We start from the raw sequence: 26,883 nt of genomic DNA, 5'->3' as shown, positions 1-26,883 counted from the left end.
TGGCGGCATGTTATCCACGTATATTGAAAACAAAAACAAAGAGGAACAGGAAGGTGTTACTAAATCCCCTTATTTCGCAGATTGCACTGGCCGAGGCAATTTCAGAGTTCGAACTGTCTTGGAAGTTGACTAAGTTACATTCTTATAACAGATGTAGAAGGATCAAATATAGGTAGATGCGTGCCACACGTCTTTTATTTCCATTTCTTCTCCCTCACTGCTATTCTAACATCGATATTTCAGTTTATCATGATAAGGCGCGGTCAGAGCGGCAAAAGATCGCTAAGTTTAAGATCGCGAAGTCTTCACGATCTTTTGTTGTCCGGTCACACTGGCAAGAGATCGAGAAGTTTGGCGGGGACAGCATTATAAAATGAAATATCATTAGCTGATGTTGAGGGAAGTTTCGCGGAAAGTTTGCAGTCACACGCACTTGAAAAACTTCAAGATCTTAAAGATTGCGATATTAAACTTTTCGATAATTTGCCAAATTGGCCATGCCTTTTGAGATCTTGGAGATCGCGATCTTAAACTTCTTGATCTTTTGCCAGTGTGTGATCGCGGCTATTCTACAAGCTTAACTTTCCAATGGATCCTTCTCCAGTCTTAAAGGGACTGTACAGTACTGGTTGAGGTGGGGGGATTCATGTTTTGAACATTCCTAATTGAGATAATGAGAAACCTCTTATGAAATATGAAAGAGCATGTTATTTTAAGAAGGATTCAACATTTATTTGATGAGAATCGGTTTTGAAATTGCTGAGATATCCAAGAAAAGTGATAATAATAAAAGGTGACAGGCCACGCCTTTCATTAGGATCTCTTTGTTTCACCTTGTTTTTTGATATCTCCGATTTTCATCAAACAAACTTTTGATACCCCTTAGAATTGCATGCTCTTTTACATCCCATAGAGTGGTTTCTGAATATCTCACAAAACGTTAAATGCTTAATCCTCACCTCGACCAGAACTGTATACACCCTTTAAATAAAAACATATATGATATATATATATATATATATATATATAAATTCATCTGACGGACTAACATAAGTTTGTTTCTTCATTGGGGCATCAGTAACGTTTGTTGTGACATTAAAGGTATTTTTCGTGGACTTGCAAGAAGAAATGCTTCTAGAGAAAATAGAATAAAACCACCTATCCCATTTTAACCTATAGACGAATGTTTGCTATATATAATCATAATCATTTATATATATAGTTATATATAGTTATATATATATGATTACCATGCTCTGGTTAACTGGGAAATACAATTTCCGTGCTGATGCTACAGATTTGCATATTGGAACAATGCAATAATGGATGGTGCATAATTATGAACAAAATGTCATTGCTCAATAACATCCCCCCCCCCCCATAAAAAGTTGAGTCATGATCCGCGTAAAGAGAGTTTTCATCAATTCGTTTTGCGATTATCGATGTACTAAAAATATTTTTCATGGAATTAACAATTTTATGGCAATATTGCAGCTATTTTGTATGTATTATGCAAATGAGATGTTAAAGTTCATTCGATTGAAGAAGACCCGTTTTGTTTTTTGTTTTGTTTTGTTTGTTTTTTGTTTTTTGTTTTTTGCCCTAGCGCAATCATTGTTGGTTGAGAATCGGGTTCCTAACTTGAATTCTTAAAAGAAAAAAATCCAAAAGGACCTTTTCACAGGATTTGAAAAAATAAAATTTTACCAGGGTATATAGGCTATTGAATGAACTGCATGCATATAAAACTCATGAAGCCTACATGATAATTTGCATACCAATTACAATATTTGCATTTATTTTGATACCACTGAGAAGGGATTCCGGTTTTTATGTAACCCTCAAAACCTTAAAGTCTATATTATATCTTGTGTTTTTAACTTCCCCTTAAGAAACAAAAATATGAAAAATCTTCCAGTGTTGATATATATTTATCCGCACATTTCAGTACTAATTTGCATAATTATGAAAGAAATATACTATTTACCGCCTGAGAAACGTTTATCCCTCAAGTTGCTAATTCCATTCTATGTACATAGATTTCAAATCACTTTTTTCCAGGTCGTTAAAAAAAGACGACAATTCTAGAAAATGCGTGTCTGAAACAATTTCTGTGCCTGGGCAGCCATTTTGTTTATGCAAATTAGATGGTCAAGATCGGTAAATTTCGCTTGGGAACCAGAGTTTTCCCTCAAAACCTTTAAGTCTACATATTTAGCATTTAAATTAAATACCGCCTGAGAAACGTTTATCCCTCAAACTGCTACTTCAATTCTATGTATAAATACAGTATTTCAAATCACTTTTTTCCAGCTCGTTTGCAAAGAATTTCTAGAAAATGCGTGTCTGAAACTGGGAATTTCTGTGGCTTGGTAGCCATTTTGTTTATGCAAATTAGATTGTCAAGATTGGTGAATTTCGCTTTTGGACCGGAGTTTTCCCAAACCTTAAAACCATAAGTCTACATATTTAGTATTTAATTTGCCTCTCAAGAAAAAACAAAAGTCAAAATTACTCTTCCAGTGTTAATGTATATATATTTATCTGCATATTTCAGTTCTAATTTGCATAATTATGAATAAAATATACTATTTACCACCTGAGAAACGTTTATCACTTAAATTGGTAATTCTATTCTCTGTACAAACATTTCAAATCACTTTTTTTCCAGCTCGTTTGCAAAGAATTTCTCGAAAATGCGTGTCAGAAACTGATAATTTCTGTGGTTTGGCAGCCATTTTGTTTATGCAAAATAGATGGTCAAGATCGGTGAATTTCGCTTGGGAACCGGATTTTTCTGATCCAGCATACTCAAATTAGGTAAATGAGACCGGTTCCCAACTTTTACTAAAAAATGCCTCTAACACCATTTTAGAGAGCCCTTTTTCAGAAATCCTACTAGACTATAAGGTGTTCATTAGACTTTGAAGTCTTATCACTCTCAGTCTAATAGTGAGAAATATTTTCTCTTTTTTAATTTTGACTGTCAAAACTGTTTTGCTTAAAGGGGAAGTAATGTGCAGTTTAATGTTTCCAGGTAAGCGTCCCTGGTGACGGGGCATTAAACTGCACATTACTTGAATATGAGACCATTCTGAAGCAAATAATTTTCACACAACAATAGATATACAATGTACTCTTGAATGAATCCCATAAGGATTGGAACAATCATCTCCCAACATTTCCACTGATTCCCACTGATCAGTTACTAGCCTTCGCTTTTAAGGCCCTGTCACACCTTTCGCAAACCTTGAGTGAGACTTGTGAAGAAAAATTTTTGCTACGGTACACGGAGGTCCCCGCAGGTGACCAGCACATGACAGTACCAAGCACGTATCTCACCCGAGTTGCGCACGCAAGTCCTCTTTACCCGCAGCCAAGTTTTGGCCCTGTCACACCTTGGGTATTTTCCAGCACGTAGGGCAATATTGTGCGGGCGGACAAAGACTTGAGCGAGTTTCGCATGCGTCTTACCTGCTGGACCCGTGCTACTTACGTTAAACATACGTCCATTCCGTTTGACCTGAGTGTAGGCGCATGGGTGGCGAGTTAGGGCTGACAACTCGGTGAAATATTTCCTCTGAATGAATTTCTTATAGCAGATGTCCCACAGAATGTCATGCAGATGACACGCGCTTGCGGCTCCAAAGCATACACGAGCTTCTAGTAGGCCTACTTCAAGTGGGTCAACTGCCTGTGACTTGCGGCAGCTACGGTCCTCCTACTGGTGTTGTGCGTGTACCTCTGCGCGCAATCCCCGCAACTCACCTGGAAATTTTGGGTCATGCTCAAAACTTGGCTGCGGGTAAATCGGACCTCCGGGCAACTACGGGAGAAATACGCGCTATGTACTGTAAGGTGAGGGCCAACTGCTGGAAGCACACGTATAACACCAGTAGGAGGCCCTAAAGGCCGTGTCACACCATAACGCGGGCTTGTGGCGAGGAGGTAGTTTCCAGCACGTAGAAGATTTTCAGCGGGCGAACAAGAATGTTTGCAATTTTCATTCATGCCTTGTCATACCGTACGGGGGAACTTCTGCGGCTTGACTTGCGGGGAAACAAATTTACTCCATGGAGCTCTCCGCAGTTGGTCCGCACCTGACAGTATCTAGCGCGTAGTGCTCACGCAAGTCCGATTTAACCGCAGCCAAGTTTTGAGCATGACCAAATTTTTTCCGGGTGAGTCGCGGGAATGCCCGTAGAGGTCCACGCAGAACGCCAGTAGGAGACCCTTAGCGGCAGTACTTCCCAGACAATTCCCACGCAGGTACTTCGCAGTCCCGTATGTAGCCAAGATAATGAAATTCTGTGAGATTTCAGCCATTCCATTAGAGGAATTCCTTCACTAAGTTGTCAGCAAGTAAGACACATGCGCTGACTCGCACAAATCCTTTTCCGCCCTCAGGAATGTCCGGTATGCTAGAAAATCCCTACACGTAACAAGCCCGAGTAGCTTGCCCGGAAAGGTGTGACAGGGCCTAAACAAGGTTGCGGGTAAAAAAAAAAATATGCGTGAGCACCTCCGGGCGACTACTTTTGAGATACATGCTAGGTACTGTCATACTATGTGCGGATTTCTACGGGGGCCTCCGGGTAGTCAAAATTGTTCTTTGCAAGTCGCACGCAAGGCTGGTGTGACACGGCCTTTATAGCGGCAGCAAATCGCAGGCAACTCATACGAGAGTTACTATTTCATAGCTGTATTGCAGGAACTTCGCAGCCCCCCTCCCCCCCCCCCCCACATGTCGCTCGAAGCTCTCACGCAGGTCACACGTAATACACGCAAGTAGCAGGTAAGTAGCACTCGTCTTAGTCTGGGTGCCAAAGGCTGAACCTTGTTTTACCGTCCACCCAATGTTTTTTGACGGTTTTGCCCTATTTCTGGGGTGCTGAATCCGAATCTGCATGATGCAACTTTTGCATCCTTGGGGGTTTTGAGATATTCAAAATGGCCGCCAAAATGGCCGCCCAAACCGGAAATTCCCATGTATTTCCTTCTAAATGGTGAGAAATTGAAAACAATTGATGGTTCTAAGCTATTTCGAGGGTGCTGAATCCGAATCTGGCTGATGTGACGCTTGCATTCTTGAGGATATTGAGATATTCAAGATGGCCGCCAAAATGGCAGCCAAATTACCCGGAAATTCCTATGTATTTCCTTCTAAATGATGAGAAGTTCCAAAAAAATTTATAGTTCTAAGCTATTTCGAGGATGCTGAATCCGAATCTGGCTGATGCGACTCTTGCATCATTGAGGATTTTGAGATATTCAAGATGGCCGCCAAATTGGCCGCCAAAATGGCCGCCCACACCGGAAATTCCCATATATTTCCTTCTTAGTGGTGAGTAATTGAAAACAATTGATATTTCGAAGCTATTTCGACGGTGCTGAATCCGAATCAAGATGATGCAACTCTTGCATCGTTAAGGGTTCTGAGATATTCAAGATGGCCGCCAAAATGGCCGCTGAAACCGGAAATTCCCCTGTATTTCCTTCTAAATGGTGAGAAATTGAAAAACTATTGATGGTTTTACCCTAGTTCGAGGGTGTTGAATCAGAATCTTGATAAAATTCTTGTATCCTTAAGGGTTTTGAGATAATAAAGATGGCCACCAAAATGACCGCCAAAAATGGAAACTTACATGTAGACCCCCTTTTTCCTTCTAAATGGTGTAAAATTGAAAACAAATTGATGGTTTTACCCTATTTTGAGTTTGCTGAATTTGAAGCTGCAGGATACAGCTCTTGCATCCTTAATGGTTTTGAGATGATAAAGATGGCCGCCACATGGCCCTCAAATGGCCGTCAAAAACGGAAATTCCCATGTAGATCCCCTAATACGTTCTAAATGGTGTAAAATTGAAAACAGTTGGTGGTTTACCTTATTTTGAGGGTGCTGAATCCGAACCTGGTTGATGCAACTCTTGTTTTGGGGGGTTTGAGAATTCCAAGATGACCGCCAAAATAACTGTCAATACTGAAATTTTTGAGACCCTATTCAGCACCCTCGACATTTTGTTGTTGCCAGTTTTGCGTTCCTTAGGGTTTTGAGATGTCCAAGATGACCGCCAAAATAATTGGCAGAAATTGAAATTCCAATGTTAATATTTTTTTGGTCTAAATGGTGAAAATTTGAAAATAGATTGATGGTCTCACCCCATTTCGAGGGTGCTGAAGGTTTTGAGATATTTACAAATGTCCTGTATAAACGGAAATTCCTTGATATTTTCGTATGAATTGTGAAATATTGTGCTATAACGTGAAGCGAGTGATTAAAAGCACTAATCCGTATTCTTGAATTCAACTCGGTTGAGCAAATTTGTCAAATCAGCCAACAATTAATGGTATCCAAAATGACTGTCACAATGGTATTGTAATATACTGAGATATTCCGATATGTCTCAAACGGAACTTTAACACGTAATGGAAAGAAAAATTATATCGACATCATACTGAAACGTACACACACAAAGATAAGACTGAACATTTCTTTATGCACAATTTTTATAAAGTAATGCCTGTGGTAGCCAATAAGGGCTCCGCAGACTGATGTGAAGTTAATCCTTTGTAGCTATAAGAGTAATATTGAATTATGGCCTGCTGGTATTTGGTGTTGAAATTTGTCTTGTATTCTTATGAGTCTCGCCGCGTACTCTTATGAAACTTGTGGCATATTCGGATTACGTCACTAGAAATGGTTGCATCCATGACCACTATAGCAGATATCAATATAAGGGTAATTTCAAAAGCACTCTGCGTGATTCGTAAGTAGTGGACTATCAACTATTACCTTACATGTTGTTGTTTGTTTGTTTGTTTGTTTGTTTGTTTTTGTTTGTTTTTGTTTTTACTGCGCGTTACCTGTGATTTTTCCATCCCCTCGTGTGTATATATTATGATATTGTCGCTTGAGCGACAAGACCTTGTATCTGAATTTTTTGTGAAAATGACTTTTTTGAATAAACATAAACAGATAATCAGTTAATGATGTCCTGTCCAAACCTTAGCTGTCTTACCCAAAAAATGAAGCTACCATGGCATGTCAAAGGAAAGGTTCTTTCATTTGTTATAGTGCTTTGGCTTCCATGTTTGTTTGCTTTTTGTTTTTGTTTTTGTTTTTCTCTCCTGAACATGCGATATTTTGTAGATACGAGGTTTGTCGCCATATATATATATATATATATATATATATATATATATATGATATTACATCATATTGAAGAAAAATTTGAAGCGGAACTATAAAAATGTCCAACTCTTGTCTTCAACAATGTCATCAAGACCACCAATATAAACCAACTAACCAATGTGAGTGCTCATGGATGAAACGATTTAAACTGTTCATGGATTAAAACAGTTAATATTGGGAATCTCAGTAAACTTCTCTATTTACATCACTATCACAATAATGATCGAGATGGGTATGTCTCGTCCACTGATTGTTACTGTTCAAAACATATCCATGATATGTAGATGAAACAGTGTAATCTTTCAAATATTCAACCGCATCTGTAGTCTTGCAGGATCCATTCCTGGCACCGCTGTATCTTACAAACTCCAAGATATCCGGTAAAGCTGGTTTCACAGTACAGCAAACTGGGATGAACAATATGCGTTCGTTTATCAGCAGAGTATGGTTGAGGTTAGATTTTGCCATTGACGAAAACCTGAAATTGGGTAAAACCATCAATTGTTATCAGCTTCTCACCATTTAAAAGAAAAAACATGGGAATTTTCGGTTTTGGCGGCCATGTTGGCGGCCATCTTGAATATCTCAAAATCCTCAAGGATGCAAGCGTTGCATCATCCAAATTTGGATTCAGCACCCTCGAAATAGCGTAAAACCATCAAGTGTTTTCAATTTCTCACCATTGAGAATGAAATACGTGAGAATTTCCGGCTTTAGCGGCCATTTTGGCGGCCATCTTGAATATCTCAAAATCCTCAAGGATGAAGGAGTTGCATCAGGGTAAAACCATCAATTGTTTTCAATTTCTCATCATTTAGAAGGAAATGAATCGGAATTTCTGGTTTTAATTGGTGGTCATTTCGGCGGCCACTTTGGCGGCCATCTTAAATATCTCAAAACCCTCAAGGATGCAAGAGTTGCATCATCTAGATTCGGATTCAGCACCCTCGAAATAGGGTGAAACCATGAATTGTTTTCAAGTTCTCACCATTTAGAAGGAAAAACATGGGAATTTCCGGTTTGGGCGAGCATTTTGGCAGCTATCTTTAATTGAGTATCTCCAAACTCTCAATGATGCAAGGGTGGTTTCGTTCAGATTCGCATTCAGCACAGTGATCGAAATAGGGTAGAATCATCAATAAAATTGTTCTCAATTGCGAAACATTAAAATTGAAATACGTGGAAATTTCCGGTTTTGGTGGCCAATTTGAAATCGGAATAGGAGAGAACCATCAATTGTTCTCAATTTTGAACCATTGAGAATGAAATACGGGAGAATTTCCGGTTTTGGCGGCCATTTTGGCGGCCATCTTGAATATCTCAAAATCCTCAAGGATGCAGGAGTTGCATCATCCAGATTCGGATTCAGACCCTCCAAACAGGGTAAAACCATCAATTGTTTTCAATTTCTCACCATTTAGAAGGAAATACATCGGAATTTCTGGTTTTAATTGGCGGTTATTTCGGCGGCTATTTTGGCGGGCATCTTGAATATCTCAAAACCCTCAAGGATGCAAGAGTTGCATCATCCAGATTCGGATTCAGCACCATCGAAATAGGGTAAAACCATCAATTGTTTTCAATTTCTCACCATTTAAAATGAAATACATGGGAATTTCCGGCTTTGGTGGCCATTTTGGCGGCCATCTTGAATATCTCAAAATCCTCAAGGATGAAGGAGTTGCATCATCCAGATTCGGATTCAGCACACTCCAAACAGGGTAAAACCATCAATTGTTTTCAATTTCTCATCATTTAGAAGGAAATGAATCGGAATTTCTGGTTTTAATTGGTGGTTATTTCGGCGGCCACTTTGGCGGCCATCTTGAATATCTCAAAACCCTCAAGGATGCAAGAGTTGCATCATCCAGATTCGGATTCAGCACCATCGAAATAGGGTAGAACCATCGATTGTTTTCAATTTCTCACCATTTAGAAGGAAATACATGGGAATTTCCAGTTTGAGCGGCCATTTTGGCGGCCATTTTGAATTTTTTTTTTTTTTTTGTGGTTGCGCGCGCCCGGTGGCTGCCCGCCAGCAGAGCTCTTAATTCTTCGCTTATTTCTCCTGTTGTAAGTTTTTCATTGAGTGTGTATTGTATTCTATCTTTGAATGTTTGTCTTCAAGCACTTGCTGGACAAATTGTAGTGATTTCTGTACTGTTTTTGCGCATTTACAGTGGATTGATTTTTCAGTACAGCTTCAGTGTATACAGTGCAGACAACCACAGCCATTTTATACCTGTTATAGCATAGGCTTCACTGCACTTGATTCTGTGTGGTTCACTCTCACTGACACAATGTTACCATTGGCATTGCATTCTTTTGTATATATTTGTTGCCCTTCTTTTGTGTAATAGCACTCAGCTATCACAGACCTATTGTCGTATGTGTGCTACCCAGCCTGGTATGTCCCATGGCTCTGCTGTACAACCAAAGGGCAAGTTCATTGGGAGCCCCATACTGTACTACTCCAATACTGTATCAACTTATCGTGTAAAGTTGCTTATATGTGGGGACATTAACCCGAATCCAGGCCCTTCTGAAGATGTGTCTGATTCTATAACTTTTGGCACACGCAATTCTAGGGTTCGATATTCTAGTGAGCTTCTTCACTCATACAACTGTGGCAATAAATCCCCAAAATGGCGTGAAGAAAACAAGGAAGTATGGAGGAGTATTCTGTCCCTGGGTATCGGTCGGAGGTCGAAGACACATCGAGGGAAAAGAGGAGGTTATGACAAATTTAGTGATCATCTTAGATTCTGTACAATCAATGCCCGATCCCTTTGTAATAAGTCAACAATTTTTCAAGATTTTGTTGTTGATAACAAGTTTGATGTAGTTGCAGTGACTGAGACTTGGCTGACTCCATTAGATGATGCAGCCATCACAAATCTCACTCCACCCGGTTTTGTATTTCTGCACCAGCCCCGAGCCTCCAGGCGTGGTGGAGGTGTTGGGTTCTTGTACAGGGACAATCTCTCTGTAGTTCTCAATCCATCAGATCACCATTTAAGTTTTGAATCTATGTCAGCCGTGGTCTCTAACAACACTACTAGTCTTGAGATTGTAGTTATGTACAGACCACCAGGATATCGTTCTTTTTCATCTTTTATTGATGAGTTCTCGGATTTGTTAGATGAAAAGTTGTATAAGTTATCTTCTCTCGTAATCACAGGAGATCTTAATATACACTTAGATAAGCTCTCATCCCAGTACACGCAGAAGTTCAACGACCTCGTCGATGGCCATGGACTCCGCCAGTTGGTGACTACACCTACACATGATCATGGCCATATTCTCGACGTCATCTTGATACGGCAATCTGACAGACTGCTATTTTCTAACACACGGGTTATTCCCGGCATCTCCGACCATTCCGCCGTAACCTGCTTGTTTCGTTTTAACAAGCCAGAGAGGAATGATGCTACGTTCTCATCTCGCAACATAAAAGGCATCAACAGGACTGATTTCGCCAACGACGTGTCTGACAGTAACATTTCGTCCTTGTCAACAGCCGACGTTGACGATGCTGTGAACCGCTACAATTCAGAACTTAGCAGGTTACTGGACATTCACGCACTAGCCAAGACTCGGAAAGTGAAGTCTCATCAGTACAGTCCCTGGTATGACTCTGGTATCTCTGAAGCAAAGAAAGAGCGGCGGCGACTTGAGAGGAGATGGCGCATCAATGGAAAGCTGCAGACAGACAGAAAGTTGTTCTGTGATCAGAGAGACCAAGTAAACTACCTTGTGTCCAGAGCAAAACGCATCTATCACACCAGACTCATCGAAAACTGCGGAGATGATCATAAGAAGCTTTTCAACGTCGCCAATCGACTTTTGAACCGCAAACAGTCATCTCCATTGCCTAAACATGTCGATGGCTGTGCCATGGCTGAAACTTTTAGTCAGTTTTTTCATTCGAAAGTTGAAAAAATCCGAGATAATTTCAATTGTAATGTTGTACTATCTGAATCTGAACCTGTTACCTCTTCCACACTGGAAACCTTCCAACATACAACTACTGATGAAATACTTCTCCTTCTTCGTAAATTGCCTCCTAAATCCTGTCCATTGGATCCGGTTCCAACCATTCTCTTAAAGGACTGCGCACCCACGTTTGCCCCGATTATTTCTCAAATTGTTAACCTCAGTATCGAGCAAGCTACCGTACCCTTATCTTTGAAGAAAGGTCTGATCCGTCCTTTGCTGAAAAAACCTTCATTGGATAAGGAATCATTGACAAGTTATCGTCCTGTATGCAATCTTTCATTTTTGTTCAAGATTTTAGAGAGAGTTGTGTTTTCGAGACTCTCAGACTATATGCTGGAACATGGTCTATTCGATCCTTTACAGTCGGCTTATCGCCCTCACCATAGTGTGGAGATCCTTTTGATAAATGTTTCTAGTTATATTTTAAGGGAAATGGATTCCGGATCCGTCACAGCAATGGTTTTGTTGGATCTGTCTTCGGCCTTCGACACTGTAGATCACAGAATTCTTGTCAATACACTTAGAAGTTTGGGTATCCAGGGACAAGCTCTCGAATGGTTTAAATCATACCTATCACACCATTCACAGTCTGTTCTTTTGAATGGCGTCACATCGTCTTCAAAGCCATTAGGCTGTGGTGTACCTCAAGGCTCTGTTGGCGGGCCCACCCTTTTTTCTATCTACTTGATCGGTCTGCGGAAAATATTTCAAAGGCATTCTGTTCGGTATCATCTATATGCAGACGACATACAAGTTTTTGTATCTTTTCCACCACATCAAATCCAAGCATCTCATGCACTGCGCTGTCTAGAAAATTGCATCATTGATATTGATGCTTGGATGAGGTCTAACTCATTGTTTCTAAACCACAGCAAGTGTGAATTTATCCTTTTTGGTTCTAAATCTCACTTGAATAAGTTGGATATTAATTGTATTTCGATTGTAGGTAATGATATTCCTCTGTCAAAGTCATGTCGCAATCTGGGTGTTATGTTTGACTCTCACATGGCTATGTCCGATCAAATCACCAACATTTCTAAATCAGTCCGTTATCAATTGCGCAATATTGGTTTTATTCGCAAGTATTTGACTCGCTCTGCCACGGAAAAAACTTGTTCATGCACTTATTTCTTCACGCCTTGATTTTGGTAATGGTTTGTTTTTCAATCTACCAAACTCGCAAATTGCCCAATTACAAAAGCTACAAAATGCCGCTGCACGTATTGTTTCTTTGTCAAGTAAACGCAGTCATATCACACCTATCCTGAAGAGTCTTCATTGGTTGCCTGTACAGGAGCGTATTCGGTTTAAGATACTTCTTTTGGTTTATCATGTTATTGAGGGAACAGCTCCTGATTACAATGTTTGTTTGTTTCGTCAATACCAACCTTCACGAACTCTTCGATCCTCAACTTCAGGTCTCTTACATATTCCGTTTTCTAGGAAATCTTGGGGGAACGTGCTTTCGCTCACGCTGGACCAACACTGTGGAATTCACCTCCTCGTGAGCTGAAAGACTCAAGCTCTATAACATCTTTCAGGAGTAATTTAAAATCCTATCTGTTTAGCAGTGCATTTTGAAGACCAGTGTCTTTTGAAGACAGACTTTCATGTCTTTTTTTTCTGCTTCTTCATCTTCTTCTATTACTGTGATGTACTTGTATTTTCAATCTGTTTGCTTTGATGTACCTATTGTAAAGCGCCTTGAGCATTTAATCAAAGTGGAGAACGGCGCTATAGAAATTGTATGTATTATTATTATTATCTCTAAACCCTCAAGGATGCAAGAGTTGCATCACCCAGATTCGGATTCAGCACCCTCGAAATAGGGTAAAACCATCTAAAAACATTGGGTGGACGGTAAAACAAGGCTAGGCCCAAAAAGTGGCTTTGGCACCCAGACTATCTGGCAGGTAACAGGAATATACGGAACTCGCCATCACCCTTGTCTTGGAAATTCATCCTGCGTGCTGGAAAATTCCTACTCGCAGCAAGCCCGCGTATAGTTTACCTAGAAAAGACTGGTGTGACAGGGCCTTTACAGTTCTGACTTCATATTTTCATCTCATTTCACCTGATAATCCATCACAATTTGTACTTTAATCTAACAATACATGTAAACATCAAATAATAGCAACAAGCGTTTCAAGCTACCTAGAAAATGAAATACATACATGATGAAAGTTTCAAAACACACTTAAATCACTTTAGAGCTCCTCATTTAAACAAAAAAAAAATAATTGATTAAATGATTAATTTTAAAAAAGATAAGTGTGGAACCAAGCAGAAGAAGCAGATCTTTTGGAAGTAGGGTCTCAGCGAAAAATTCGATGCACACACACATACAAAACACACACACACACACACACACACACACACACACACACACTCGAACTTCATGTAATGCTATGACAGGAGTTAGGACACTTTAGGGGCAGTTTGGGTACTATGAGGTTGCGCGCCTTGAAATTGTTGAATTCTTATTCCTGCGATTTCAATCAGCCACAGCCGAGGATTCGTGATATTCATTCCATAACAAGTGATTATTTTTGTTAAGTCTAGTAAATAATTATGTATTTTGACCCTGTGTTTTCTAGGAAAAAATATGAAATTTGCCCAAACTTTGTTGTCCGCCCCTTCCCCCCCCCCCCCCTCCCAGGCCCAACGGGCTCACCGTCTGATCTGACGTTAGCAAACTTGAAACTACATTCAGAAGCGTAGGTACCTATATCATTGTTTAGAAGTTCGTTTTTAAGATTGACCACTTCACTGGATGGGGCGTGGTGTCAATGTGTACAAAGACAATGTATACTACAAAGATATTCAATTATCCTATCGATAGCATACCTGCCGAGTCTTGTGAGAAATATAAACGTGTGTTAAGAAGAGGAACATTATACAGTTGGCTCCAACACTGTTTTTTAATTACCTGACAGATCGCAGCCTCTTCGCCGAGGATTTTGTAGAAGTCCATGTGAAATTGTGAGTCTTGTATTGTTACTTTGTGCAGTACACGGCTGGAACACATACTCTTCGCCAAGTTACGTGACTCAGTTTCTTCACAGATCATGTTGACAAGAGATAACGATAGCTAATTGGGACGAATATTGAAAATGATATTATGAACAGCAATAACCGAGTGTTATATTGAAAAAAAAAAATGCGAATGTGTTTTGTATTGTAGGAAATCAGAGACAGAAATGCTCTTAAAACATTCAATATAAAATGATAATTCAAGAAAAGATCATTGTAAAAGGCTAGCTTTATGCTCAATTATGTATTTTCTTGTATATGAAATAAACACTAACATCTCCCCTATTTAGGTCCTACAAATCTTGCATAACGGATACTTCAAGTAGCATTTTGGTAACTGTAATTACAAGTTTGCCTAAAGTGTAAAAGTGTCTATCCTAGCATGAAAATCAAATACTCTGTCACTCTTGCCTCTACCTCAATCATTAAAAAGAGAAAAAAATCTGTGTCAGCGAGATCTTTGCGCAATTTACCTTTTTGTGTGCAAAGATAATGATTTAATAATAACAAGGTCTTATTTACCCAAGGAAGCCTCTTCTGTGTTGCCACTGCTCTACCAGAGGTCCCTGCTATTATTATTACGCTAGCATTGCCGGTTACCCATTTATACACCTGGGACGAGACGGGTAAACATCTTGTCCAAGGGTGTAAGCTCTTTTAATTGTTGGAATCGAACCCGGGACCTCCGATCGGGAGTCGGGAGTCTTATTCTCCAGTGCCGTATAAAAAGAGTATGGCCAAATCCGTTTTCAGCTAATGAGTTTTGAAGCCTGTGATTGGTCAAAAGTGGTCCCGTGATACTTGTGGAGCCACATCGTTACCAAAGTGAGCTCATACGCAGTGCCCATTGTTCACTACCCCTTATTCGGTAGGTTTTCTTTATTACGTCTAAGCATACACGCTTAAGTTGGTATCTCACCGATGGAGACATCTCCGCGACGTCTCCAACTTATCAGTGGGGCAGTATTATGTAGCAAAAATTGGTCGAGATGCTCACATCCGGCGGAAAGTATGAAATTTTGCATCTAGGGGTATTTGGGGGCCCTGTTTCAAAAATTGTCGGATCCAAGAGATCTGACCACGGGGTCAGCCGCCATTTTGAATTCCAATATGGTCGCCATCACAAAATAAATTTATAGATCCCTATCGTCAGATCTGAATGACCAGTCATCTTGCCTGTGGCACCAAAATTTAGTACACAAGAGCGTTTTGACGTGTTGAATTTGATGACAGGCTAATTTGAAGTGTCTGACAAAAAACGAATGGCCCCCATTTTGATTTCCATTATGGCCGCCTCGACGAAATGTTCAAAATCCCTATCTCGAGTTCTATAAGTGGTGAGTGATGATGAAATTAGGTGCAAACGAGTATTTTAACATACTGAGTTTAAAAAAAAATGGACTAATGTAATGTGTCTGACAAACGCATTGCCCACTATTTTGAATTCCAATATGGCCGCGAAGACAAACATTGACAGGCATGCCAAAAAGTGCAGCAAAATGAAGCATAATGCACCTTTCACTGACGTCACAATGTAAATACAGCAGCGCGCACTTGAATAATCAGTTACAAACGCGCGTAGCCTAATTTACAAACCCGAGATAGAGATTTTCAACACTCCAACATGACAACTATGCAGGAAAATTCAAATTGGCTGCCGTGCAGCTTGTCAGACATATCAAACAAGTCTGTTATTGAAGTCATTTTATCACTTTAGTTTTATGTATCAAATTTCAATGGCTTTTGTCATTTAGAACTGAAGATAGTGATCTTTGACGGCGGCCATATTGGAATTCAAAATGGCGGCCGACCCCGTGGCCAGATCTCTTGGATCCGGCAATTTTAGAAATCAGCGCCTCCAAATACTCCTATATGCAAAATATCAAACTTTCCTCCGGATGTGAGCATCTTTTTCACATATCTGCCCCACTATATCAGTCGCAGCAGTCGCGGAGACGTCTCCAACATAAAAATGGCTTGCGGTCTCACCAAGGAGACGTCTCTGAGACGAGTTATGGCGTCAAAAAGGTGTCAAAAAATTACAGAGTCTCCAAGGAGTCGCAAGAGATTTAAACATGTTCGATTTTTCGCGAAGTCTCCGCGACGTCTCCGAGACGTCTCCATCACTTGCGGAGACGTCGCGGAGACTAATTATATCCGCGACTACTGAGACGTCTCAGAGACGTCTCCGAGACCTGCTGGAGACCAGAAAAAAAAAAAAAAACTGGTGAGAGGTCGCGGAGACGTCTCCGCGACTCTATTTGCCTCTGTTTGACCTACTTTAGAAACCACGTGACCATCTGCGTGCAGACATCCTACCTGGATCAAGTCAGGTGATCATGCAACGGCTCCATCATATTCGAAATTTTTTGACACCTGCCATAACTCGTCTCAGAGACGTATCCGCGACTGCTGCGACTGATACGTTGGAGACGTTGCGGAGACGTCTCCGTTGGTGAGATACTAGCTTTAACCCTGCAAAGCGTAACACGCTGGACATCGACATGGCGTCCAATTTTGTAGTTGGTCAGACTTTCTTTATATACGGCGCTGTTATCCGCTATGCCACAGCGCCCCCTAAATCTATACACAAAAAAAAAAGGGGGGGAAAAGGTCTCTGTGTGATTTACAAATCAACCTTTCCATTTTGAAGGGAAAAAATATTAGGGTAAAGACAAAAGTGATGGATTTGCAGCCAAGAATGAAACTACCAGAGCCACACCAGGTGTGTGTGAGAACGGGAGTGAATGTAACAGAGCGGGTTAAAGATTTTGTTTCTAATAGCACACGGAAAAAAAAAAAACCTGCGCGTAAAATTACATTGTCATAATGATGCAAAATAATAATCTTTCTGCGGAGTCTAAAGCCTAACTCCGCTTCATTCTATGTCACTCACCACTTGGTTACATTGCATCATGAACACAACTCCTGATTTTGTGTGTTCTAACATGGATGATTCAAGTGTGTAGTCCTGCCACCGTTCTCCCACTGCTCTGGCGGCCTCCTCAGTATGACTTTCAAACGCAACGTCAACGCAGAAATACTGTTCATCAGTCCTTTTTAAGTCATTGATGACATCGAGGCCAAGTTCCGTCCTTAAAGCTGAGGTGAAATAGAGTAAGTAACGGAACTCCTCATATCGATTAAGAAGTTTGCTTTTCAAATCGTTATATTTCGCGCGATCGTTGCTGAATAAATTTCCAATATACAACCCTGCAATGTATTCTTGGAACAATTCGTGGGGAAACGAAACCGTTGACCGAATTAAGGATGAATTGTTAGCTTCGTGCCAAAGCTGTGTACTATTGACATCTCGCTTTATTGTCAAAACCCCGACTCTGCAGCATGTTTTCATGGCATGTGCACACTTCCTGAATTGCTCTTCCGGAAATGAAAGATTCCCGACTAATAAACCACTCAGCGCTATGTCACTTATTCCTTGCATTGCGCTCTCAGCTGCTTGTACATACTCAGTAGGATTCTGTGTTTGAAGATTTTTACAAAACTTTGATGCATAGTGTGTTTTTAGAAGAGAGATCATTTTTTGAAAGACATCGGAGAAAGAATTCTGCTCTTTTCTCTTGTCACTAAATTCGTCCCAGAGAAGGCAGAGCATAGCACAGTAGATAGGAAACGGGGCCACGTTCAACCGGATAACATCATTTTTGTCCATGAAGGCGATTAAATTTTCTGCAAGATTGTCCTTATCTTTAACCTTGAAATACTTCCTGATATAAGTTGGCAAGTTTTCCTTGCTAAATCCATCGATCGTAATGAAAGTATAAGCTTTGGCAAGAGTCTTGTCCATTCTGAATTCGTCTGTTCGCCATGGTCGTGTGGTCACAATCACTTTGCATAACTTATTTTTCTCTAATCCTAGAATGCGAATGATCTCGTTGTTGTCGTTTTCATGTAATGTTCCATTAAACTCGTCGAACCCATCAAGAATGAGAAGAACTTTGTCAGGATTGTTTGAAATGTAGTCATCAATCTGGTTAGAAGTCACAGTGTTAGAATCACAAAGATATTTTTTTATAAGGTCACCAATAGTTTTGTCGTCAGTGACATCTCGAAGAGGAATTAGGAGCACCATGTCCAGATCCTGGAGAATCCTACCCTGGCACCAGTCCCAGGCAATCTTAGCGCAAAGTGTTGATTTACCGACACCTCCCTGACCCTGGATCAGAAGGCGTTGTACAAGACTTCCATTTTCACTCTTCGTAAAAAGATTTTCATATGTCATTGTTTCATTTTGCATGTCATTTCCATTTCTTAGACTCAAATCTGTGTAAATGTCATCCAGTCGTATTACTTTCGTGAAGTCTAAGGAATGCACTCTGACTCTGCCTTGTAACAAGCGGTAATACTTCTTCAGCTCTTTTTTGCATCGTTTTACCTGTGTCCTTGTAAGCGCTGGTTCTGGGAAGTGAAGCAGACATGCGAGGATACGGACACTAATTACATTCAGAATACCATGATACGTAATTACAATAGATGACTTCCAAATGATGCTGAAACATTGCAGATAGGCAATGGCTTGAATCATTTCAGTTTTTTACGGGCAAATTGACTTAAAGGAGATATCCGGATGATTTTCAGATTTTGACATTTGAACAATTATAAATTAGTTATACTTGCGAAAATCACTAGAAACCCAAAGTCAAGGAGTGCTTCATAAAAGCATACCAGTAGGATCATATTACACTATAAGCGTCTGCTTGTCACGAGACCGACACCATGACACAGCCTACGGGCTTATCACGAGTCATTCAGCCCAGAAGTCATACATCCCACTATATAGTTATAGGCCTACAGCCTGAGAGTTGGACATCGAGTAAAATAGGCCCACGCTAGCCATCCAGCCCATGAGTTCAACACTACGTAAAACAAGGAAAAGTAGAAATTACGCGGTGCGTAATATATGTCCCCGCCGGAAGTAGCATTTAGTAGCAAAATGTACAATATAGGTAAAAAGATCAAGGTCAAAGGTCAAAGAAGTCAAAGGTCAAAATTCTATGTAGAAGTTTTGAAGCCCTCACCTAGTGCCATCACATAAAGCAAACGGAATCGAAATTGGGTTAGAAATGGCGAAGGAGTAGCATTTGGTAGCAAAATGTACAATAAAGGTCAAAAATCAAGGTCAAAGGTCAAAGAAGTCAAAGGTCAAAATTCTGTGTAGAAGTTTTGAAGCCCTCACCTAGTGCCATCACTTAAAGCAAACGGAATTGAAATCGGGTTACAAATGGCGAAGGAGTAGCATTTTGTAGCAAAATGTACAATATATGTCAAAAATCAAGGTCAAAGGTCAAAGAAGTCAAAGGTCAAAATTCTGTGTAGAAGTTTTGAAGCCCTCACCTAGTGCCATCACATAAAGCAAACGGAATCAAAATCGGGTTAGAAATGGCGAAGGAGTAGCATTTTGTAGGCAATGTACAATATAGGTCAAAAATCAAGGTCAAAGGTCAAAGAAGTCAAAGGTCAAAATTATGTGTAGAAGTTTTGAAGCCCTTACCTAGTGCCATCATATAAAGCAAACGGAATTGAAATCGGGTTAGAAATGGCGAAGGAGTAGCATTTTTAAGCAAATTGTACAATATAGGTCAAAGGTCACGGTCAAAGGTCACAGCTGAAATTCTGTGTAGAAGTTTCAAAGCTCCCATGTAGTGCTATCATATAAAGCAAACAGAATCAAAATCGGGTTAGAAATGGCGAAGGAGTAGCATTTTGAACATTTTGATCACACACGGACGCACAGACGGACGGACGGACAGACGGACAGACGGACACAGACACGTACGGAAAAAAATAGTAATACAATTACAAAAAAAAAAGAAATCACGAGACCGATCCAAAGCAAACAAAGCCCACGAGTTCAACAAAAGGAACAGCCCCCTCCCCCTTAAAATCAATGATTCAAGCAGCGTGCGTAATTGTATGTGCCTAGATAACGGTATATTAGGAGGATATTAATACTAGGTCCTCAGGGGAAAAGAGAGGGGCTTGATCTGAACTGGGCGCTTGTGTGTTATATACCGCTTCACTTTTGCCCTTCCTCGTTCTCTGGAAATTTTCAAACCTTCATTAGTGTGTGCATGTGTGTACGTGAATGTTTGTGCAATAATAATATTCGATTAAATGTTCCACTATATCTTTCCAATTAAATTCCAAAAATGCTCTCGCGAACCCTTTTTGCGTAGTGTCGAACTCATGGGCTATATCACTATATAGTATGTAGTGTCGAACTCATGGTCCGTGTGCTCGTGGATGTCAGCCTCGTAGGATGATTCCCTATCAAAACGCCAATCAGTCAAAGTTTGGATAGCCATTTGAAAATGATTTTTTTTTCTATTTTCCTCATCTGAGGTACTTTATTTTTCCACATATCTTCGCATATTTACAATCACATTATCTGCAAGTATCCAAAAGGCATTCAACATAATCATTATGACAGGAAAAAAATAATTGAAGGGTACATCAATGGTACCAACCAAAATAATTGCGTATTCTTCTTAATCCAATATCATCGAATCTCGTTTGGTTGCACTTCAAACTGATATAAAATCTTAATTCCGCTTTCAAATCTTCTATTAAATGATGTACATTGAACAAACATTTGTTTCTTTCATTGCGTTCTCTGACATAATTCCTGTAGACAATGAATTGGGCATAATTCAAAAAAAGGTTTACTAATTTCATCTTTTTGTTACCTATATCATATCCGAGAATAATGACTTTTTCATTGATATCTATCACAAGATCGAAAATATTTCGAATTAAAACCGAAACCACTCTCCAATACATTTTGATTTTTTTGCATTTCAGCAAAAAATGACAAGTGGTTTCTTTACAATTACATACAGTACACAAATTATCATTCAAAATTTCCCATTTAAACAAATTGTCTTTACTGGGCAGTATTCGATGAAAAAGCTTAAAATTAAATTGCTTTATTCTGTTATCATTAATCTGATGAAACTTATATTGCAATACCTTTTTCCAATCAAAATCACAGGGTAAATTCAAATAACCTTGCCAGAGGTATAAACATGAAGGTTCTTGTTTTTTCTTATGCAAAAATAATCTATAATAATGTTTAGCTGATGTTTTCTGTACACTGATTTTATCACCTGTTGACAACTCAATAGCATCAAATTCTTCTGTGTGCAGCAGTACAGGAGTCTGTATATTATTACGTAACTTGTCTAACCAAAACCTGGGGAATGCTTTTTTTAACTTAGACAATTCAAATGAGGCGAGCAGCTGCCTGTCTCGGAAGGTTTCATTTATGGATGTAACGTCTTTCCACTCCCCATCTTCTATAATCTGTTTCACTGTGATAACATTTTCCTTTATCCAGCTCTGGAAACATAACATTTCGTTGTCATATCTAATATGACTGTTATTCCAAACAACTTCTTTCTTTATATCATTAACATTAAACATGTCTATGTACTTTAACTCAGACCATGAACAGAAAAGGTCAATGTAAAACTCAGGTATTTTTCTCCTTCTGCATATTCTTAATATATCATTTTTCTTGCAATTAAATTTCCAACACAAAGGCATTCCGCCAATTTTCTGGGTCCAATATTGAAATAAAATCTTCCATGACATTTGTTCCTCAGAAAAATACTTCTTAAACCATGATAAACGGAGAGATAAACATTTTGAAAGCAAATCGACCATTTTAAGTCCTCCTCCTGTTTCTGGGTTGCAGCATACGGTGCGTTTTACCTTTTCCCGTTTGGAATTCCATAAAAAAGAATACAGTAATCTATTTACTGACCTAATGATCTTTAAGGGCACAGGTACTGCTGTAGCTGTGTATACTAACTGAGATGTAACTAATTGTTTGATAATGGTCACCTTTCCATACAATGTCAAATTTCTCATTCTCCATAAATCTAGTGTATTTTTTATTTTCCCTATTTTGCCTTCCCAGTTAAGGTCTTCAACTTCTTTATAGCATTTCCCAACATATATACCGAGACATTTTATGGCGTCTTCTGTGAGATTTAATTCTCCAATAGTTTCAATATCTAAGTTCAGTCTCATAAACTGAGATTTTGACCAATTAATTTTTGGGCCAGCATTTTCACCAAAAAATTCTATTTCTTTCATTACTTCTGTGAAGGAATCAACAGAATCAACTAAAATTGTGGTATCGTCAGCAAATTGAATAATTCGAATATCGTTATACTCATTTTCCGATTCAATATTAGGTACTAAAATACCTTTTATTTGAACATTCTGCTTTATCTTTGCTGCTAAAATTTCTGCAACAATGATAAACAAAAGAGCTGATAACGGACATCCTTGCCGCACACCTCTTTTAATAAAAAATTCTTCAGATATCCAACCATAATTCATTACTCTACCATTAGCATTACTATACAACGTTTTGATCCATCCAATGAAAGATTCTTTGAATCTTAGTTCCTTCAACAAACCAAACAAAAAATCATGATTAATAGTATCAAAACCTTTCTTGAAATCCAATGACATAATAATAGCGGGTGTTTCAGTACATTGACAGTAATCAATTACATCCTGAACTGTCCGTATACACTCTGATGCAGAACGATTTTTCATAAAACCATATTGGTCCTCGGATATAATACAATGAATTATTTTTTTCAATCGGATTGTCAGAACACGAGCCGCCAACTTATAATCTATATTAAGCAACGAAATTGGTCGCCAATTATCTAATATGTTCTTATTACCTTTCTTATACAAGAGTGTTAAAATGGCTTGACTTTGAGAAACAGACAATTCTTTTTTATCATATCCCTGATTCAAGCTGTCTATTACCATCTGTTTCAGGTCTTCCCAGAAACATCTATAAAATTCTACACTAAGACCGTCACTGCCAGGTGACTTATTCAAATGCATAGATTTGAGTGCAAACCAGCATTCATTTTCTGTGAGCTTCCCCTCGCAGATGTTTGCATCTTCCTCACTTAATACATTAAAGTCTAAATTACGAGTGTAGTCTTTGATATCAGACTTGGAATCGTCTTTTCCGTAAAGACTGCTATAAAAATCATGTATTTTTTTCAAAATCTCTTCATCTTCTCTGAAAATCTTACCATCTATTTCAATACTATTTATTTCTTTTTTTTTACCCTTTGCTTTTTCAAGCTGAAAAAAATATCGAGATGACTTCTCTCCTGACTCAAGCCACCTTGCCCTTGATCATTTGAAAATGATATCATTCTAGCCATTATGATTATTTTAAGGATCTCGTTAATACTGAACAAATCCGCATTTTATTCTACATAACGGTACAGATAGAATGCTTTCGACTATACCATTTTCCTTCCGTACTGCCACTGCAGATTGCAAGACCATTATTTCGAATTTATAAGACAACACACCACAAAGATCCCCACATAATCAAACGAAGACAGGCAATTATCTCATTTTTAAGAACATTCTTGAAACCTAAAATACTATCCAATTAACTTGCACACAACCATGCCGCAAAACATCATGGCATGCAAAACTGAACAACAATCTTGAATAACGAATTGTGACACCAATTATGAATGTTTATATTACAAACAGCACGACCCCTTCAATTGACTAAGGAAATATGATGATGGTGTAGTGTTACTCATACTTGGCATTAATTCTACTTCTTCGGGAGATCTCTCTGTTCCTTGTGGTCTCCGCCAGCAGGAATTCCAGGCACATCCTGCAAAGCACGGAATCAATAACGACAATAGCATCAATTCCTAACGTCATCTCATGCATATTTTGTATCATATATTACTTAGATTAGATAAATTGTACTGAATTAAAAAAAAAGAAAATCAAAATAGAATTCCACATTATCATTGTAGACTATTCATATCCTACATCCCGAAATTCTTAAACGAGGTTTGCCCGAGAATTTATCATTTGACTGAAAATAATCTGTCCATGAGTAAAAGTGGATGTGTCATGACGACATCGTCCGTATTTTTGGCCATAGTTAACTCATCCTCCTCTAAAAAGGAAAAAAGAGAGAAATAAAATAAACAGATATGTAAACAATTAAATAATCCACAACCTTGCGTGGTAGGATACGCGGATAGTACTCTTGCAAGCACTTCCCAACAAGAAGAAACAGGGTTGCAACAGATACTACACCAATGACCAGTCCAATAATGAGACCAGAGTCGCCATGTTTCCCTGAAAAAAAAAGAATATATATGTCTGTATGTAGACACAGTTTTAAAAAATTGTCCATTTTAGAAGACTTAAACATGTACATTATTCATATTGTATCATAACATCAAAACTTCTCGAGCTTTTACTGACAATTATAGAAAGCTGATTACTATAGGTGAAATCGTGTCCACAAGTTTGACAAAATTACATCGTTACGAACAAAAAAGACAACTTTTTTTTTAATTTAATCTACTAGCTATACATTCTTGCATACTGTGGCATGAATTTGGTTTTAATGATAAGATGGTACGTATAAGAATTCAGAGTACCTGGCCAAGTAATCAGTTTTATATACAAATATATCAAATCGCGTTAAATTTCCCCTAAATAAATATCGATACAAAATTTGTTAGATTATTGCTACATTTAGATTTCCAGAATATATAAGGCATTGACAAAACTTAAACACGTATAGATGATTATATACATACAAAGTGTATTTTATTCATCATAACATAAAAATCTCGAATTTATAGTACGAAAATAATAGAAAGCTGATTACATGGGTATGAGGTATTGACAGGAAAGAAAAAAACTTTTTGTCTTGTCCTGATATCATAATAATTATCACACGCACAAATATATTATGTATATCATTATTTTATAAACCTGCTGTAGGAAGAACGGTGATTTCCGCGGTTGACAATGTTCCATATACCGAGTCCCCGCTAGCCAAGCACATGAATGTTTGCTGAGCCCCACGTTTGGATGAAACAGTGATCGTATCAAATCGCTCGTATGAGTCGTCAGGTAGTGTTGTCTGTTGCGAAATCACAGAATCAATTCTTTCTCCAGCCTCGTCGGTCCACAGCATAGAAATGTTGGGCCTAAATCCACTCACGACGCAGGTAAGGTTGAAGGAAGGAGTGTTGGAGGGGATTGGGTACGTACATCGGCTGTGATGAGTCAGAATCTTACCGACGCATTCTTCGATTGCATGTTTTGATGCCATTGCTTGGGGAACGGAAAATATTATTTGTAAATGATACATGTAATGATAATGATATTTTGTATTCATTTTACGGTATTATTTACGATACCCAATCCTTTCATGGAAGAAGGGTCTTTTATAAGCGATATGGTTTGCTACTGCAGACTATTAGAACGTGAACAATTTTTTAAATATTTTTTATGTATAAGAGAAAAAACAATTTTCGTGTTAAAAATGTTTAAAAAGATGTTTTAGAAAATATGTCAGATACGGGATACTCCGCATTGCGTGAAGTAATTGTCACAGCTCCCCGTTTTGTCGTAGTATTTTGTTTTGTTTTGTTTTTTATTGTTCCATATTCCACATTTCAACAAGTACATAAAACATAAACATCACAATACAAAAGCATGGATGAATTGTCATGTACAGCTTATAAGACAATAAAACATGTGAAATATGAGGAATCTACATAGAAGCATTGCTTGTAGGGTGTAGATTCCCATTGCTTGTAGGGTGTAGATTTCTGACCAAGTACACTTCTTAAAACAGTACTTCCTTAAAGGGGATCTCTATTAATGATCAGTGGGAATCAATGGGAATTCTGGGGGATGTTTGTTTCAATCCATATTGTAAATAAGGAGGAATGATGAATAAACTTGAAACTTGAAACTTGATTCATTTAAGAGTACATTGTATATCTATAATAATTGTTGTGTGAAAATTATTTGCTTCAGAATGGTCTCATATTCAAGTAATGGGCTGTTTAATGTTTCCAGGTTAGCATGCCTGTACAGTGACGGGGCGATCTTAAACGGGCCGTTAGCCATCCCCTTTAAACACGACATGATTAAAGGTTTGCCAGGTGCTTATGCACCTGTCCGTGTATTCTACGGGAACATGCAGCAATGTGTCAGTGAACGTATCGTGCACTCTTTATAACTCCCTGATTTCCGCAATTGTTGAACGGGAGGCTGAAACCAGTCCAATTCTCAAACATAATGTCGAAGTGCATGTGATTCCAAAGCGTTTCTACCGTGAAATCTATTTTTTGTAGGGATGGCATTAGGGTGCCCTGACAAGTTACAAAAATGAAGCGTGTGTGTTTAAATTCAACAAAACCTGTGCATTCATTAGTGCTAATTGTCATCAATATTTTTTGTTCTCTGTGACATTGTCTATCGTTTGTGTTAAAAGAAAAGAAAGAAAGGAGATCCAGGAAAGTAAGAAATGTGTTTCATTATTCACGTTGGGTGTAGACTTCTAGATTATTTTGATTTCGGTGTCGCTCGAACGTAGTATATGCATTATACGACCCTGCACCACTAAACATCAAAAAGTCGCAAGCTCTGTAAGAGTCTTGCAGATGCAGTCAATGAATCTTCACAAGCCAGAGTATATGACTGAGTGTTTCAATGAGCTACTCCATCCCTGTATATACCAATTTGTACTGTATGGACGTCTGACAGTTTTCAGTGCTCTGTTTCAACTTTGGCTTCTGCAATCACCTATT

The 26,883-nt window shown here is 38.8% G+C and overlaps 3 protein-coding genes across 3 annotated transcripts in view; all 3 read right to left on the bottom strand.

Moving 5' to 3' along the window:
• The window catches only part of LOC139739257 (uncharacterized), a 30,523-nt gene extending 16,269 nt beyond the window's left edge, over window positions 1–14,254 (bottom strand). Inside the window, exon 1 of the mRNA XM_071649872.1 lies at window positions 14,121–14,254. Coding sequence (XP_071505973.1) covers window positions 14,121–14,219 — 99 coding nt within the window. The 5' untranslated portion in view covers window positions 14,220–14,254. The remainder of the gene's footprint in view (window positions 1–14,120) is intronic.
• Window positions 14,255–17,102: 2,848 nt separating this feature from the next.
• On the bottom strand, window positions 17,103–19,002 carry LOC139739234 (NACHT, LRR and PYD domains-containing protein 3-like). Its single transcript, XM_071649850.1, has one exon. It carries the CDS (start codon window positions 18,768–18,770, stop codon window positions 17,103–17,105), a length of 1,668 nt encoding a protein of 555 aa, XP_071505951.1. The 5' UTR covers window positions 18,771–19,002.
• Window positions 19,003–19,408: 406 nt separating this feature from the next.
• LOC139739217 (uncharacterized) overlaps window positions 19,409–26,883 on the bottom strand; it is a 29,016-nt gene continuing 21,541 nt past the window's right edge. The window contains exons 4-6 of the mRNA XM_071649830.1: window positions 25,052–25,396; window positions 24,282–24,403; window positions 19,409–23,924 (exon numbers count right to left, since the gene is read on the bottom strand). Of these exons, the coding sequence (XP_071505931.1) occupies window positions 23,862–23,924; window positions 24,282–24,403; window positions 25,052–25,396 (530 nt within the window). The 3' untranslated portion in view covers window positions 19,409–23,861. The remainder of the gene's footprint in view (window positions 23,925–24,281; window positions 24,404–25,051; window positions 25,397–26,883) is intronic.

This window comes from Diadema antillarum, unplaced genomic scaffold (genome assembly GCF_040938485.1).
Source record: "Diadema antillarum isolate AM-2024a unplaced genomic scaffold, OU_Dant_1.0 seq00000791_RagTag, whole genome shotgun sequence".
In the NCBI taxonomy this organism is placed as follows: Eukaryota; Metazoa; Echinodermata; class Echinoidea; order Diadematoida; family Diadematidae; genus Diadema; species Diadema antillarum.
The sequence above is the reverse complement of the archived record's forward strand: the minus strand, read 5'-3'. Positions and strand labels throughout refer to the sequence as shown.

Excerpts from the sequence above, each read along its gene's own strand:
- LOC139739234 (XM_071649850.1), bottom strand. The coding sequence starts at position 18,770 with ATGATTCAAGCCATTGCCTATCTGCAATGTTTCAGCATCATTTGGAAG.